Here is a 17,276-nt window from a genome sequence, read left to right on the forward strand (position 1 = left end):
GTGTTTACTTATGGTTTCGCCCTTGTCATTTAAATGTATGAGACACATGTTCCTAGAATATATGTTTTAAAGCTTTTGTATCACAGAATTTCGACCAGGCTGGTGCTAGGTGGAGTAAATGTGTGTAAAGGGTGTTTCACAGTTCATTACCTCTCCTTAACTGACTGGATGAAATCAAGTCTGATATTATTTTGCTTGGTTGCGTTTTATGCTTCAAAAGGATCTTACAGATTTTATTACCTGTGTAGTGTTTACTTTTTTCACATTTACTGGTAACACTGGCTCTTTTCTATTAGACTTGTAGTTTATTTGATAAGAAGGTAATACTGATATTCTCATTTCTTACTTAATTGCATAGCTTATATATATTAACCAATATACAGGTGTAGCAATACATGTTCGTGTACAAATAAAAGATAAAATGTATGCAGAACTTTAAAGATAACCGTCGACGCTCTCATCTATACATTTCATCCAGGTAGGATGATGGACACGGGGGACTTTACCAGAACCCATTGCGGATAACAAATATCTTTGTATGCGCAAACATCCTTTTGAGAGGATGGCATACGCTTTATCAATACATTCTGTCGGATACTCCTCAGCCACGTCATTAGCGATATGGTGATAAAAATCCCTTTGAAATCCTAGAATATCAAGTGTCTCTTTCACGGCCTTCACCCTTTTCTGCCTTTCTCTAGTGTTTTCTTCCATCGCTTCCCTGGATGCTGGTTCTCCGGCGAGTTGTCCCAGGATGTACCTGATTATCCATATAGCTTGGGCATCCATTATACCAAAGTTGAAGTAGACTTCATGAATTGTCATGTGAAACAATTTATCTATTGTTGCCTCCATTCATCCAAATAGTGCCTCTGTACATATTATCTGGGAAAAGATCAGATTTTCCTTGCATGTCGAAATGAAGGTCTTCTTTTAGGAAGGGATAATTATATCGATATCCCGTGCAGTATATAATCGTGTCAAAGCAGTGCTCTGTTTTGTCTTTAAAGACGACTGTGTGATCTTTGACTTCTTCGACTGTTGGCTTTTCTTCTATTCCTTTTGGCCATTTTAGATTCATTAGATTCATCGGTTCGTTCTTATAACTGCAAATTACGTGTTTTGCGTCGTACTTGATCAGTTGAAGAGCGATCTCACTGGCGGAAGACCTGCCACCAATAATTAAAACGGTCTGATTTTTGAATTCTTTTGCCTCCTTGAATTCATGAGAATGCAGAATCCGGTCTTGAAATGTTTCTATTCCAGGGAAATCTGGCATGTTTGGGTAACTAAAGGTACCAGTCGCGACGATCATATGTGAGAAACATTCTTTGAAATGTTTGTTTCCAGGAAGGTCTCTAACCCACACGACAAAATCGTCTGATTTCTCTCGGTATTCAACACTTGTAACAACATGTTCGTAATGAACGAAAGGAGAAAGATCCCCACACTTCCCATTTCTCATGCGACCTTTAACAGAAAGTAAGATATCTTAGTATTAATGTTACCTCTAATAATCAATTTTCGGAGTGTTAAAAGTACAAGTTTAATATTTTGAGGTGAAACTTAATTTCATCTGAAACATGCACTTTGGAAGATATCATTTTTGATAGTTAATGTACAAATATCATTTAAGGTCACCTAAGCACAAAAGTGCTCAATAATAAGAGCTATTGTGTCAGTCGTCGTGTGCTGTGTGTCTTTGTTAACACTCTAGCGGTCACAGTTTTGGTCAGAATAGTTCCCTTCAATGAAGTTTTGATAAGTTTGTTACTGGGTCATCTGGGGTAAAATAGACTAGGTCACTAGGTCATATAATAGATAACCTTCTCAATACATATATTTTCTTCTTGATCTTCATAAAACTTTTGTCAGAATATTAGTCTCTATGAAATGGTTTTGAAATTGGTTTGTGTATTTAGAAATTAGGTCACTGAGTTAAGCTAGTTTAAATCTAGGAAGAAACTATGTTTCCTGAGGTCAAAACGTAGGCCATTTCCGTCAAATAATAGAAAAAAAAACTATATAATAGAAACCATATTTTCTATCTACTCTTTTTAAAACTTTGTCAGAATGTGTGTCTGTATGAAATCTTTGTCAAGTGAGAAACTGGGTTTTTAGAGGTAAAACACTAGGTCACATGGTCAAATTATTGAAACACCTCGCAAACACCCAAGAGGTAACATTTTCTACCTGATCATCTCGAAACATGGTCAGAATAGCTGTCGGTATAAACTATGACATTTTCTGTAGCTGGTCATTTTTAGTCTAAAACTGGGTCACTAGGTTAAATCTTAGAAAAACCTTTACTCCAGATGCCACATCTTCATGAAACCTAGTCAGATTTTTTGTTGTAGTAATAAAATCTGAAATATAAAACTGGGTCATTCAACTTTTAAAAACTGGGTAGATTACTGAGGTCAATAACTAGGTCACTAGATAAAATCATTGGACATACTGAAGGCTACATTTTATACTCGATCTTCATGAAATCTTGTTTGTCTTGATAAAAGCTTGGTTAGGTTAGTAACTAGATGAAATGAGGTAAGAAACCAGATCACATGGTTAAATTATTAAAACAAAACAAAAAACAACAAACAAAAAATTTTGTTTGTATTCAAACAATGGTCAGAATATTTGTTTTGGTGATATCTCGGTCAAATTGGAAACTAGGTCATTTGGGATAAGAACTAGTCATGTAAGTGATACATGGTCTTCTCGACCCTCTTCTATGTCTATGTCTATGTTGTACTGCTTAGCAATCGTTAACGATTATGACTAGCAGGCGCGTTGTTAGCGATAGCTGTTAAAAAAAGTAAAAATACAGAAATTATATGCATCACAAAGATAGAGTAAAAGACCTATTTTACAGGCTAGGTTCTTCTTCTTTTAATATACTAGTAATCACAACAATACGATACAAAATAATGCCTCCGTGGACGAATGGTTAAGGTCGCTGACTATAAATCACTTGCCCCTCACCGATGTGGGTTCGAGCCTCACTCGGGGCGTTTAATTCTTCATGTGAGGAAGCCATCCAGCTGGCTTATAAAAGGTCGTTGGTCCTATCCAGGTATCCGCTTGTGATGAAATAATGCACGGAGGGGCACCTGGGGTCTTCCTCCACCATCAAAGCTGGAAAGTCGCCATATGACCTATAATTATGTCAGTGCGACGTTAAACCCAACAAAAAAGCAAAATAATGCACAATGCAATACAGTACAATACAATACAATTTAACGCAATGCAATGTAATGCAATGCAATGCATTCCATGCAATATGTTTACATTGCAGAGCAATACAATGCGATATAATTCCATTTAGTTTAATGAGTTAAGATATGATACGATATAATTGTAGTATTATTAGTTATAAGTCACTCGGCTTGTTGGTGACCGGATACGAGGTTATACGCTGTCAGGGGAATCGATTAGGCGAGAATGAAGCTCGAGCCTGATATGGATTTTTGAGACAGCGTATATCTCGTATTCGGTCATCAACAAGCCGAGTAACGATTTTGTCTTGTCTACTACCCTTAACTTTACATTTTCTGCACTTCGACATTACTAATGCTTTTTTGTTTTTGCCAGCTTCTCAGTTACTTAAGTATTTGCTGATTAAATCATAATTGGACACCTGAACGGTAAGTGATCACAAAATTATAAAGGCTACATTCGTGCAAATTGGTTGGAAATAATATAATCGAAACGTTTTATTAACTGACAAAGCTACTTACTGTGCAGACTGGAATTTTGCAATTATAATTTGATTGATTAAGGACATCATGTTTTGTTTATAGTTGATTAACATCAGCCATAAAATGCATTTGACTGAATCACAAAACACAAAGGCTCATTTATACAGATTTTGAACTGGTTCTTTTAATTAAAACCTTAAAACTTAGGTATGTTCCGTACTTTTGTCATGAGATTTCAGGATGTCAGAAATGTCTAGAAACTTTCGCTTTTAGGTTATACAGTTGTAAATAAATTTGCTATCTGTATGTTCTATATAAAATCAACAAACTTCTGAGAGCTGTAACACATAGCCAGGCCCATTCTAAAAAAAGAATCACTAGCCTTATGTTCTTAAATGACCTATAAACTATCAAAAAACACCAAGAAATGTAGGGTTCATGTATCGTCTATGAGAGATTTTTTTGTCTGACAGTTCAACAATATGAAATATCTTCCAAACTGACAGCTAAAATGTGGGTATGAACACATGAGTAATTAGGTGTGTTTACATTTCTGTTAATGCAAAGAATCTCCTTGAAAATGCTACCAAAATGTCAAGTATAGGTCCGCAATGAAATAAAAACAGGAACTGGCTTACATAAAACATGAAAATGCCACTTTAACATGGAAAAAAATGGATGTTTTCTTTTCGCCATTATCCGACTAGCCCGGGAGTGCTGCTTGATTACCTATTTAGTACTATTGGACCTTTATTTTGCTTAATTACCTTTCATGAATAGACTCGGCAATACCTTTGCTTGGTTGCGTTCTATGGTTGGAAAGAATGTTACAGATTTCATTTTCATCATATTTCCCATAAAATCCTTAATCTTGCATGTAGATTAAATGATCCTTGTAAATAATATGATAGTTCCTTTGCTCTGCGATGATTGAACCCTTGGCAAGCTAAAGTTCTAAAATGGACTGGTCCATCATTCAATTTAGGCAATACCATTTATTATCCGAAGGGGTGTTCACTGAAAGTTTACTGACTGAACAGCGAACAGTGCAGACCGTACTCAGCTAAAGGTTAACTTATAAACACGAATTCAACATAATCTCCGAATAATCTCCAAAACAGAGTACTAGTAAGTGTTTTTCTACTTCAACCTCTTATAGCTATTTTCAGGTACAAACTTTACATTACTGGACAAAAACGGTAATAAAACACTAAATTTACTTCCGGAAAAGAAATCTTAGGCGCAGCTATAATACTATAGAGCAAAATAAAATACAAAACAATACACATTTAAAAATCGTATCGAATTTCGACTGAATTGCAATTATTCAAAAAGATAAATAAACAATGACGGTAATATACAAGGTATATGCATTTTAAAACTTCATAAAATCTTTAGTAAATCCAATAAATATAGTTACCGTCAATATAACGTCGGAAGAATTCCCTTGGTAAATATGACGGCAAGAGCTTTCCAAAATGTTCCTCAAAGGTGTAATCTTCATACTCAGCAGCTTCCTTAGGAGCAGTGGACCACATGTTGCGATACATTGAGCCCGGAATGTGTTCGCCGTATTCATCAGTTCCTTGAGAAAAAGAAAACATTTTTCCTTGGTAAATATTGCATATGTTTTAGCTAGACTATAGAGTATTTGTACATCGATTGGGCACCAAAAATGTAATATATTGTGCCCACGAGCGACAGATATTTCGATCTTGCATGTAAAACAAACAAACTTTCGTTTTATTTCACATTTTGACTAAATTTTACTCATTTATAGTTTCTTAACAGTAAAGGAATACATTTAATTTTTAGATACCAAATACATTTTACCGTGATATTCCAATAACTCATTGAACAAGTTAAAGCATAGCAAAAGTTCCTTCTAGGGCACATCTATATAAATATATAATGATCATCTTGTAAAATTTTGGTTGCAATGTCTTTTTTAAATATTGGTCATCAGTGTGTGGAACCCCAGGATTGGACGCAAGGACAAGACCATTCTATCTTATTGACATGTATTCGCTTTATTTTCTTCTGTTTAACATCATATTGTAGTGATTTGATGCGCTAACAGCCTACGTCCTCGCACACAACAAACTTAGTGGTCATTGATCAAGTAATTCATGGCTATAATTTAGTATCTGTCCTAAATCTCTGTGTGTGTTTGTGTGTGTGTGTGTGTGTGTGTGTGTGTGTGTCTGTGTGAGTGACATCCCGGCATTCGATGCGTGAATTTGTTGCGCACAATGAGAGGGTTGCAATGGGGTTTGTTTTCACATATTGACCATGCGTTCGAAGGTAACGACGTATGTTAACCTTTGTGACAAATAAGATGTTTGGCATGTTTCAACAACGCCTCTTTTCCATTCTCGGGTTTTGGTTTAGTACTATGTAATCCGCGGAGCGCGTTCAGCCAGAGAGTTGCCACAGTTAGGAAAGAATCATTTTAACGTCAGAGGTTATTTCTAAGGTCACGGTGTTTGATTGATCACCTTGTAATGACAACAGTTTTCGAGGTCAGTTGCTCAGTCAAGTGTGACTTACCAATTCTAAGTGTTCCTTCTCAAGAGAAGGAACAAAAACAAGTAATATATACTCATATTTGGTGAATTAAATTATATATTAAATATGTAAATGTTCTACACCTTAGGACTTATGTGCCGTATGACGGCCCACAGGCAGCAGATCAGAAAGAAAAAATCATTGTACATGGTCATGAACGGGAAAATACACTAACCCATTTCAATCGCGCATTTCTCACCTAAAACGCACATTTTGGTAACTGGGTACTATGCATATTGAAGTGGTAATTTATCTTCCATAGTACACCAGTCACAGTCTGGCAATATTTCAAATTACATAGACACATCACATATTTAATGCTTTCGTCAACGTTACAGAAAAAAACTTGGATGAGCTTCCCTAATGAACTTCCGGTCCAAACGACACGACCGTGTGCACATGTTAGGCGCAATGTAAACAAACAAAAACAGAATGTAAAATATGTAATAGTTATTGTTCGACGAAAAGGTCTGCATGGTTGTTATAGACCTGTGAGGGATTTGTGAACCGAGCGAGCGTAGCGAGCGAGGTTTTCAAATCTCCTCACAGGTCTATAACAACCATGCAGACCTATTACGAGAATGATAACTGACTTACCTACAAGCTCCTTTGTTTTAAACAGTCAAGGTTGGTTTCTTGTTTGTTAAACGTTATATGTAATTATTATCAACAAATAAATAAAAGGAGGAACAACACCATTTGTAAAAATTATAGGGTACTAGTAACATAACAAAATGTCCAACTTGCTACGCACCGGTAAATATGTTTGTCAGCAATTAGCGACACATGACATTTGTTTTGCATGAAAAACCCGAGCACAGTTGTATTTCATGAGAAATTTTAGTCTCTTTCTGAGCCTGAGGTCAGCAATGTGACAAGCAAATTGTTAAAAACACATTTTTTCATAACATGGATTTGTCGGGATTAGACACGAATGTTTGGAAATCTTTAAAGAAACTGTGAGTTTAGTTGTTGTTTTTTTCATCATCTGCTACTTAAATATACATTGCCGTGTAACAAGATTACATCTCACTGTGTTTACTGATGATATATCAGTTAAGATGTAAATGTAAGCCCTTTACCAGAAAAACTAAAACTTTTGTTTTCTGTTCTTGCACATTGTATTAACCCGATCAAAGTAAAATAGTCCAATCGATGCAATATACCCCGATCGGGAGATGTGCCCAGTCTGTATTTAAGTAGTCACACATCTGGGCTGGATCGGCGTATTTTAACTTGATCGGGATATAATAGTAACATTAGAAAAGAATTTTTTTAAAAGATTGGGTTCATATTTTCAGGTTCACTATCACCAGGTTGAAGACTTCATCTGGATTAAGAGACATTCTCTTGATTTAAACATTGTCTCTCAATCGAAAGACAAAATGTCTTTAGATCGAAAGACTCAAATTAGCTTAAGCCATGAAAATCAATGAAAGAATAATTAAACTCTCATTTTAGAATGCGCAAATTTATTTCAAAGAAAGAAAATTATCTTTCTTTTATTAAATTTTAAAAATCTAAATTATTTGGGAATTTTGTTTAAGCGTCATTATGCTTAAGCAGACTTCTGTGAAAGTGTGTTTCTTTTAAAGTTTACTTGAAACAACAAGTTGTTTAAATGAATGAATAATGTGACTGTAATGGAATGGTTGTTTTGATAATGATTTCATGTTTTTTCAACACTTAAGCTAAATACATTTTGTCTTTCGGTCGAGAGACAGTGTTTAGGTCTAAAGAATGTCTCTCCTCCGACCTGATCATGACACGTTTTATGAATATATGGGTTGATAAGCCTTATGCTACATTATATTATTGTGTGACAGTCACCTTTAGAACAATTATTAAAAGTTTCGCTGAAGGAAGCTTTGCCAGGAAAACACTTCCTGAAATTCTGGACATATCTTCATTTTAAAATCAACTAACTTGATCAAGATCAAATTTATGTGTCATGCCACTTCTTTCGATACCCAGGAATCTGCAGAACAGAATGCAATGGCTTAAATATTCGGCATATTATCATTCGGAGACTTCACCTGGATTGAGAGACATTCTCTCATTCGAAAGACAATGCCTTTCAATTGAAAGACTCAAATAACCTCAGGCAATGAAAATTAATGAAAGAATAATTAAAACAATCATGAATGCGCAAATTTATTTTAAAGGTAGAAAATTATCTTTCTTTTATCAGATTTTCAAAATCCAAATTATTTGGGAATTTTGTTTAAGCATTATAGTTCTTAAGCAATCTTTTATGAAACGGTGTTTCTTGTAAAATTTATTTGAAATAACAAGTTGTTTAAATGAATGAATAATGTTACTGTAATGAAATGAATGTTTTAACAAAGATTTCACGGTTTTCCAACACTTAAGCTAAATCCAGTGCTTCGATCGAAAGACTTTGTTATGTAATACCTAGGTTTATAATTTTCTATTTTGGTATTTCTTTCGGATAATTAAGATTTTAACTGTACATTTCAAAAATCAGACGAAACTTGTCAACTTTGCAGTAGCTTCGGGGTGTAAAACATCCATTAATATCCAAGTTTAATTACCAGGTGGACAGGAAGTGAAATAATGTGTCTGCTATGTTTTCCTGTATTATCCTTTATAAACTCAATATACTCTTGTGATCAAGGAGAGAGGTGCCCAGGTGCGGGCTAAGGGACTTGTTCCCGCTCTCATGAGCTGAAACTTTGTTAAGAGCTAGGCTGAAGTACATTTATAATTAAGAACTTATGTTTATAGAGTTGTTAACATAACTGTTTTACAAGTCTCATTGAACTTTGATTATATCTGTGAAATTCGTCTGAACATTTTTAACTAACTGTGCATCGCTGCCTTAAGAAATAAAACTGTTAGAACTGTCGTAATCGTGTTGTGTTCAAGACAAACTTCAGGTACACAGACCCAGTGCTACGTTACAACATTTTGTCTTTTGAACGAGAGACAGTGTGTTTAGATCGAGAGAATGTCTCTCAATCCAAACTGATTATATAGAGCTTCATATCTGCAAACTTTTAAGGTAATTATGCATAGTTTATAAGGAGCATGCCTCAAAATGAATGTACACCAAACAAAAAAGAAGAAGAGAGAAAGCCACGTCTATATATACATGACTTACCTAATTATTTCTCTGCCCTTCTTACTAATACAGTAACAGCTTTCTAAAAATTAGACACTTCATGAGTGTTTTACTATATCCAATACTTCCTGAAACTCATCAAAACACTTTTTCTTAATAATGCAGGTCTGGTAACTATTATAAACCTCTAAAGCGGTCTATATGTTATTTATAGACCTCTTCTAAACAAAGATGTCGGTAGGTAATCACAGTTATACGATAAAAACTCGAAATGATGAAAGGAAGTCATCTTAGAAATGATTTTGAATTTGAAATCATATAGTGGTACACGTTTGTGTTCTTTATTTAAGTCACATATTGCACTTTTATGTTGCATATGCACATTCTAGCGTACACGTGTAGTTAAACGATTGACACACATTTCCATATCAGCCAATTATCTAGGCAGGAGCTGCATTAGAGATGACGAAAGCACAAAATATGCGGAGTGTCTCTAAGATATGAAACATTGAAACAATGTGATTGGTGCACGATGAAAGATAAATTACAGCTTGTTCAAGATGCATAGTACCCATTTACCGAACTGCGCGTTGCGCGATTGAAATGGGTTAGTACATTTTCCTGTTCGTGACCATGGCTCTTACAGTATATCTAGGGGTAGGGTATAACATGTACAGTGGCATTTTCTTTCTGGTCTAGCGCCAGTGTGATGGTCATAAAATGTATCCCTGTTATGGTGTTCTCTTAGTGCAGTCGTTGTTTCGTCACTTCGCCCTGTAGTATGGTAAGGGCGACAGAGCAATATACGATGCAAAGACAAGATATCTATACCGCTCTTTCGCATCATGTTTTTGCGTTTCCGCATCGTATTATCGCAATATCACAACCACGACCTATGAGAGAAATTATGATATTACGATGCGAACGTGCGATATTAACATCGCACTACCATACTTTGCAATATCGGCCTTAGCTCGAAAGAGCAATGGCACGATAATACGACGCAAAAACACGATTCGATATTTAATTATTAACAATAAATTCACTCTATCGTACTTTCATTTTATCGCCCTTATGTCGAATTGGCGATGACACGGTGCGATAACACTGTGGAAAATAGGGTCGTATAACAATAGACGCGTTGTGTACTTTACCAATCTATTCTCTGAAACCGTCAAACCAAAAACATATACATAGTAAATGACGTCAACGACGTCTTACATACAATGGCGGTAAATAACGTCATACATATAAGAGCGTTAATCCCAACATACTGGGGGCCGCGAAATGATTAATTACTCAAGTGTTCAGTATTAAAATATGAAATTTGAAGTTAACTAAGAGTCAGTTTAGGAATAAACTTGAATGCACTGAATAACTTATTAGCCGATGCAGAACTATTTAAAATTGGCAATAAATCGTTAACTATGCATATATAAACAAATATGAAATTTTCACAGCTGAATTACAATCTTCAGTTTCTGACAGCAAAGTTTGTCGGTCAGTCTTTTTCACGGAACATTATCACATAGCGCGATCTTCATGAAACATTTATTAACAGTCACTTTGTTTCTAAAGGATAAAGTTTAACAATCGGTCTCACTAAAGTTCCATTGTTTGATTTAACTTTCGCGGCACGTACAAGTCCATCTTTCCCGTAAACGAGTTCCTGAATAACACCTAATCTCCACCGCGCACGATCTGAACAACGTCACCAGGTGAGATCTTCTGTTGGTTGTTTCCCGTCACTCGGTGGTATTCACGTAAAGCCGTCAGGTATTCATGTCGCCAACGTTCCCGGAAATGATCAATTAGTTGTTTCTGTACCTTGGGTTTTTTGGTAAGACTGGAACGACTGCCAGCCGTTGGATCTGATAGCGTTTCAACTGGAACATTTTGTGATGGGAGGTACGTCACTTGCCGACCATATAACAGGTGCGATGGAGTCAAAGGTACTGGGTCCGAGACATCGGATGATACATAGGTAATTGGCCGATCATTGAGTATCGCTTCTACCTCGGTGGTTGTCGTCTGGAGTTCCTCTAACGTAATAAATCTGCGACCTAGAACTTTCTTTAGAGTATTTTTGGTAATTCCTGTTAAGCGCTCCCACCATCCGCCGTACCAGGGAGCTCTCGTCGGGATGAAATACCACTGTGTACCTTCCTGACTTAGAGTTTCTCGTATGCTCTGGGATTCAAACAGCTGACGTATATATCTTGATGTAGACTGGAACGTTGCTGCGTTATCAGAAACCATTATACGTGGTAATGACTTTCTACTGCAAAATCTTCTAAACGCCTGTAGAAATGATTTTTCTGTTAAATTCTGAACAACTTCTAGGTGTAAAGCTCGTGTAGAGGCGCAAGTGAAAAGACATATATAAGCTTTCTCCTGGTTTCCATGACGATCTTTAACGTGTAATGCACCTGTAAAATCTACTCCAGTTACTGTAAATGGAGGACTGTCTTCAAGACGATATTTCGGTAGGGGTGGGGGATCTGGGGCTTTGTACGATTTTCCATTCACTTTGTTGCAGGTAATGCATCTGCGTAGTTCTGTCTTGACACATCTGCGAATCGAAGGTATCCAATACTTCTGGCGCAAGTATGTTATAGTAGTATTTACCCCAGAATGCAGTTGGTGGTGGTGGACGTCTAGGATAATTAACCGTGTTAATGGGTGTTTGGTAGGTAGCAGGTATGGGTATTTAGCAATCTGACTAAAGTACTTGATCTTCTAAACGAAGATCTGAGAACGACCCATTCACATTCGTCTTCTGTATATTTTGGATTTCCAGTATTGCTATTTTTATTTTATCCAATCAGACGACTTGTTCGAATGTCAAAGAGTAAGAAAAATGTACAGTCATTCCAGGGCTCGAACCCGGGACCCCTCGCTTACAAAGCAAGTGGCCTACCGACTGAGCTAACCGGCTATCTGATACATTATGACATAAAAATTGTAAATATCAAAAGTCAAGGCTACAGGTAGATTTGCAAGATGTTGTAAGTTAGGCTCTGATTGGCTAGCGAAAGGATCGTCAGAACGAGGCAATGAATAGGTCGTTCTCAGATCCTATGCGTAGCGTAATAGGATATGTACTTTAGTCAGATTGGGGTATTTAGTCGCTTCGTTTAACGGTGCGTTCTGTATTCTTCCACCACATCGTATATATCCTTCTTTGTCAATAAATAACTTCAATTGTCTCACAATGGGTAGTCTTTTTAGAGTCTTCTCACTGGACTTTATGTTGGCTATTTCGCTTGGAAATGTAGATTGCTGAACGTTCTGTAGCCATCTGGATGCTGCAGTTTGTAGCTCTATGATGGATAATGGATCGTGTCGTCTGCTGTCCTTACTAACACGGCAGTTGTGGATAAATCTCAGTATGTACGTCGTGACTCGAACCAACTTCCTGTAGCTGCTATATCTGGCGATATCTATAATCTCGTGTAAACCTTCTTCTGACATGGTTGATAAATCTGTCGTCTGCTGAGATGTTTCATCGTTAATGGTTGCCATGGTGATAGTTTCGGAAAGCTTCTATTGAGGCCATTGACTTGTGTTGGGTAACCAGTTTGGACCGCTAAACCATAATCTGTTTTCTTTGAATTGTTGTGCCGTTACGCCTCGTGTTAACAGATCTGCCGGGTTCTCTCGTGTAGGACAGTAATTCCATTTCCGGTTGTGTGCTAACTCTCTAATCTCATTTACTCGGTTCTGAACAAATCTTGATGTAGGTCTTGAAGTGTTTAGCCAGTGCAATACAATTTGACTGTCCGACCAAAATGTGACGTTTTGTACATCTATGGCTTTTAGTAGGTGTTTGGCTAAACGGGCTCCTATTACAGCAGCCATCAGCTCTAACTTCGGTAAAGTAAGTTTCTTTAAGGGCGCGACACGTGACTTCGCCATGATAAGTCTGGATTCATTTCCTCTGCACAGGTAAGCTGCTGCACCATAGGCTTGAATACTCGAGTCAACAAATACATGTAGAGTGTTGTCGTCTGCTTCAGATGATTTGAAGATAAGGCGTGAAAATTTAACTTCCGTTACATTGTTTATATCGCGTGCAAGTTGAAACCATTTCTTCTGAATTGGCTCTGGTAGAATTGTATCCCATGGATATTTCTCTTTCCACAGATCTTGAAGAAGAATCTTTGCACGTACTAAGACTGGATTTAGTAAACCAAGTGGATCGTATATTCTCGATGTGTATTGTAGAATAGCACGTTTTGTCATATCCTGTATTACAGGAAGTTCCTTATTCGGGTAAGATATCTCGTCTGTGACGGTGAGCCAAAGCATGCCTAGAACCTTTGTAATCTCGCCGGTGTCAAGGACACCTTCTGCTGAAGCAGCTGATCTTAGCTGTTGACTATTTGATGCCCAGGACCTCAGGTTAAATCCTCCGTTAAGCATCAAATCTCTTGTTTCTCGGAAAAACTTCAAAACTTCTTCTTCTGTTGAAAAACTTGATATTATATTGTCCACATACAAGTCCCGTTTAAGAAATCTGCTGACCCAACTAGAAGCGTTGTTTTCTAGATGCTTGAGTAATGTGGCATTTAAGATGAATGGTGAACACGTGGCACCGAAGAGTACGGATTTGAACCTGTATGTCGTGAATGGGCTGTCTGGGTTACCTGGGTCACTCAGCCACAGAAATCTGGTCATATCTCTATCTTCTTTATCCAGTCTTACATTGAGAAAAGCCTTTTCTATATCCGTGGACACTGCATACTTGCCAAGTCGGAATCGAATCATGATATGTGAAAGGTCATTCAATGTGGGTGGGGTAGAGTCTAAACAGTCGTTTAAACTGGGTTTCTGTGATGTTTCTTGGCAACTACAGTCATATACTATACGTATAGGCATTGTGGCTGAATCCTTCTTCACCTCTATGGTGTGGAATATAGTGCATTCGATCGGGTTGTTGTTCATTCTCGTCCATTTTCTCAATAAAATCTCGCCTCTCTTGATCTTGTATGATCTCTGAATATTTCTGAAAGATGTTCGGTTCTCGGCGGAGCCGTCTTACAAGGGATTCTGTCCTTTTCTTTGTCACTTCTAAGTTTGTAGGGAGTGGGGCGTGGTCTTCTTTCCAGGGCAGTTTTGCTTCATATTTTCCATCAATGAACTTAAGGGGATGCATACTTTGAATTTAGAAAAAAGTGGGTGGGGTATTATAAAATTTACCTGCAAAAAAGTACAAGGTTTTGGTAATTGAAATGAATACTGTTTCAACTGTTATAAGTACACAAAGGATTGCTCACTAAAATAAAAATGAGAAAAACTGAAACAAGAAAGTTATTGTTGAATTACATAAGACTTCTTGTGTACATTCAAAGTCAACAATTAAAACTTTTTGGTGCGAAAATAATAGTGCTTCACCTTGTCCAAACATTTATCAATGTCCTACAGATTCTAATTTAAAGAAAGAATGTGAAATAAGTTCACTGTCTTGCTTTTCATTTCGCATATGTGAGCTAAAACACATTATTTAGTTTGTTTACAAAGTAGTGCATAAGAAAAGATACGGTGGTCAAGGAATGCCACATTCCAAAACATAAAGAGTATATTCCCCTTAATACATTAAACATTTATCGTTACAGAAGTCTAGTGGCTTACAATAAAGGCCAAGAAATGTTGCCATTATTAATTTTTAACTTGGTATTCATGAACTACAATGCACTTAAATATCAAAACACATTCAACAAACTTTTGAAAATGTATTGTCTTAAAAATCCCTAAAATAAGGTATGAAATTTGGTTGAGAGGTCCAATCAATGTGTATATGTGCAAAAGTAACATTCTAATCTTGTTCACAAAATTTACTAATACACAGCAGGAATGTCAATGATCAAAACTGGACGAATATACAGTTATCCTCACTTTAATGTCATTTATAATTTGTCCTTGAATTCTCCACCATACTTTTCATAACTCTGTTTGCACGAGTTGCACGAGAATGCTGTCATTCACGTAAAAAAACGGGGTCAAATAAGTTGTAAATGCAATATCATCTAAACGTAATTAATGGATTATGCAGTTCAAGATAAACATTATCTCATAACGTAACGAACATGTATAATGTTGTAACAACAACTTTACTTACACTGATTTAAGTAGCAGTCGGTTTATAAGTGACTTTATTGATTCATTTTGTGTTTTGTTATTGTTGTCAAAAAGTATAACGGAAGTGCCTCACAACTGAAGCGGAAACCAGTTTGATGTGCAAAGTAGTCCACTGTAAGTAATATTTTTTGACAAATGTCCACAGAAATTAATAATTTTCTAATATTAAAGACGAATATCTGAATAGGATTCATTATTTGATGAGAAATTATAATCATCGACATGTTTTTTTAAAAATCGTACACGTGCTGACACCTAAGTTGTCTCCCGTTGTTTATTAGAGTTACCTTTCGTCCGGCGCAGTAATACATTTGCAGTGAATCGCCGAGAAGTCGTGGGAAAATTAAAAACCATGTAAATAAACTAAAATTAACCACCTTCTCAAGATGAATTTCAAGTGATCGACATTATGCATTTAACCCGCCTGACCTGTGTAGCATCTTAGATATCTGTTCTAAGGTATTCATTGTGTAGAATGTCATGTTATGCCCTGGCAATGCTAATCCCACTCTGATTTGTTTGTTTACATTTTTTATCAATGAGAAATATGGCGTCCATCCCGAAATGAACTGACGTGGCGTTAAATTTTTACATGTTTAAGCAAACCTGGTGTGTTAGAAAGAAAATCTCATCCCTTCAACATTATTTGGAACACTGTTATTGTAAAAAACCTGTTTTTTCCTTATACAAAAGCTTAATATTTTGTGTTGAATGTACTTTCACAAAGACGTCTGTTTTCCTATTACATTCATAGTACAACATCCTTATCCACAAAATACTGAATATTACAGGTGTCCATCAGTATTATATCAGTTTAGGAATATGTTTTTTATTTTCCCACCATCGATTTCTTGAATATGCGCCCCTTCCGCATTTCTGTATGAACTGTGAATGTAGCAATATGCGTCCCCTTAATACTGTTTTGTTGATATGTTTCTAGTTTACATACATCTCTGTCGTCTTCGGGGCTGATTCCAATAGATTCTAGTTTCCAAAATTTTTCTATGTCTGTAGTCATCACGTTCAGTGCGAAGCAGGACTGAGTCATAACATTGGTAACTGGAACTGGACCCGAGAGTAAATATCCAACCCTCGAACTCACGGCTGTAGGACCATTTCCTCGAATTATCTTATTTCCCACTATTTTCCAAAAATGGTCAGCTCCTATTAGTAATGAAATCTCGAACTTGTCATCGTCTATAACGGGATGCGCTAACTTCAGGTGTCTGAGATACGGTAACGACGTTACGGACTGCGGAATGTTACGTAGTGGAACGGCAATTACCGGAACGATCAAAACATTTATAGGTATCTTGTCGCCGTCGTCGGTAAGTAAATATATTGTTGCCGTCTTCAGATGTCGTACTTTCTGAGATGAATCTCCAAACGCTGCCAGATTGACGACAGTGTTGTCACAAGGTTTGATGTTTAGCTGATCTGCGTGTTTCTCCGATATAAATGAACACTGAGCCCCTTCATCAAATAAAATATTTGCTTGTGCGTACTGATTTTCTGCGAAAACTTAGGCGACTGCGGTTTTTAACAAAACTTCCGGTCTTGGGCTAAATGTGGAGTTGAATAAAGCGGCTGTTTGCTGACTTCCGGTACTACTTGCAGCGAAACTTGGCATTGGCTGACATCCGTTTCCGGTGTCTATTCTTGCTTCTGGTCCATTTTTACAAATACTAGTGTGGTGTTTGCCTTTACATTTCAAACATCTAAAGTTCGAACGGCATTCAGAAACCTGGTGGAATTTCAAACAGTTAAAACATACACGTTTTTTC

At 36.6% G+C, this 17,276-nt stretch overlaps 3 protein-coding genes across 3 annotated transcripts; all 3 read right to left on the minus strand.

The window, feature by feature from the left end:
• Positions 1-835: 835 nt before the first annotated feature.
• LOC123526689 (senecionine N-oxygenase-like) lies at positions 836-5,236 on the minus strand. The gene is made up of 2 exons (XM_053522539.1): positions 5,119-5,236; positions 836-1,470 (listed from the first exon to the last, which is right to left on the minus strand). The coding sequence occupies exons 1-2, from the start codon at positions 5,234-5,236 to the stop codon at positions 836-838; spliced, it is 753 nt and encodes a 250-aa protein (XP_053378514.1).
• A 5,283-nt stretch (positions 5,237-10,519) lies between these two features.
• LOC128548137 (uncharacterized) lies at positions 10,520-12,876 on the minus strand. The gene is made up of 3 exons (XM_053522540.1): positions 12,457-12,876; positions 11,043-12,069; positions 10,520-11,001 (listed from the first exon to the last, which is right to left on the minus strand). Exons 1-3 carry the CDS (start codon positions 12,874-12,876, stop codon positions 10,913-10,915), a joined length of 1,536 nt encoding a protein of 511 aa, XP_053378515.1. The 3' UTR covers positions 10,520-10,912.
• Positions 12,877-12,897: 21 nt separating this feature from the next.
• Positions 12,898-14,298, minus strand: LOC123534699 (uncharacterized). The gene has a single exon (XM_053522541.1). The coding sequence runs from the start codon at positions 14,296-14,298 to the stop codon at positions 12,898-12,900; it is 1,401 nt and encodes a 466-aa protein (XP_053378516.1).
• Between the last annotated feature and the right edge of the window lie 2,978 nt (positions 14,299-17,276).

The sequence above is a fragment of the Mercenaria mercenaria genome, chromosome 14 (genome assembly GCF_021730395.1).
Source record: "Mercenaria mercenaria strain notata chromosome 14, MADL_Memer_1, whole genome shotgun sequence".
Lineage (NCBI taxonomy): Eukaryota > Metazoa > Mollusca > Bivalvia > Venerida > Veneridae > Mercenaria > Mercenaria mercenaria.

Coding starts and splice junctions, on each gene's coding strand:
- LOC128548137 (XM_053522540.1), bottom strand. CDS start 12,876: ATGGCAACCATTAACGATGAAACATCTCAGCAGACGACAGATTTATCA. Junction 12,070..12,456: donor AATACCCCAATCTGACTAAA/GTACATATCCTA, acceptor TACTTTAGTCAG/ATTGCTAAATACCCATACCT. Junction 11,002..11,042: donor CGTTGTTCAGATCGTGCGCG/GTGGAGATTAGG, acceptor TTTACGGGAAAG/ATGGACTTGTACGTGCCGCG.
- LOC123534699 (XM_053522541.1), bottom strand. CDS start 14,298: ATGAACAACAACCCGATCGAATGCACTATATTCCACACCATAGAGGTG.
- LOC123526689 (XM_053522539.1), bottom strand. CDS start 5,236: ATGTGGTCCACTGCTCCTAAGGAAGCTGCTGAGTATGAAGATTACACC. Junction 1,471..5,118: donor CTTCCGACGTTATATTGACG/GTAACTATATTT, acceptor TTTCTGTTAAAG/GTCGCATGAGAAATGGGAAG.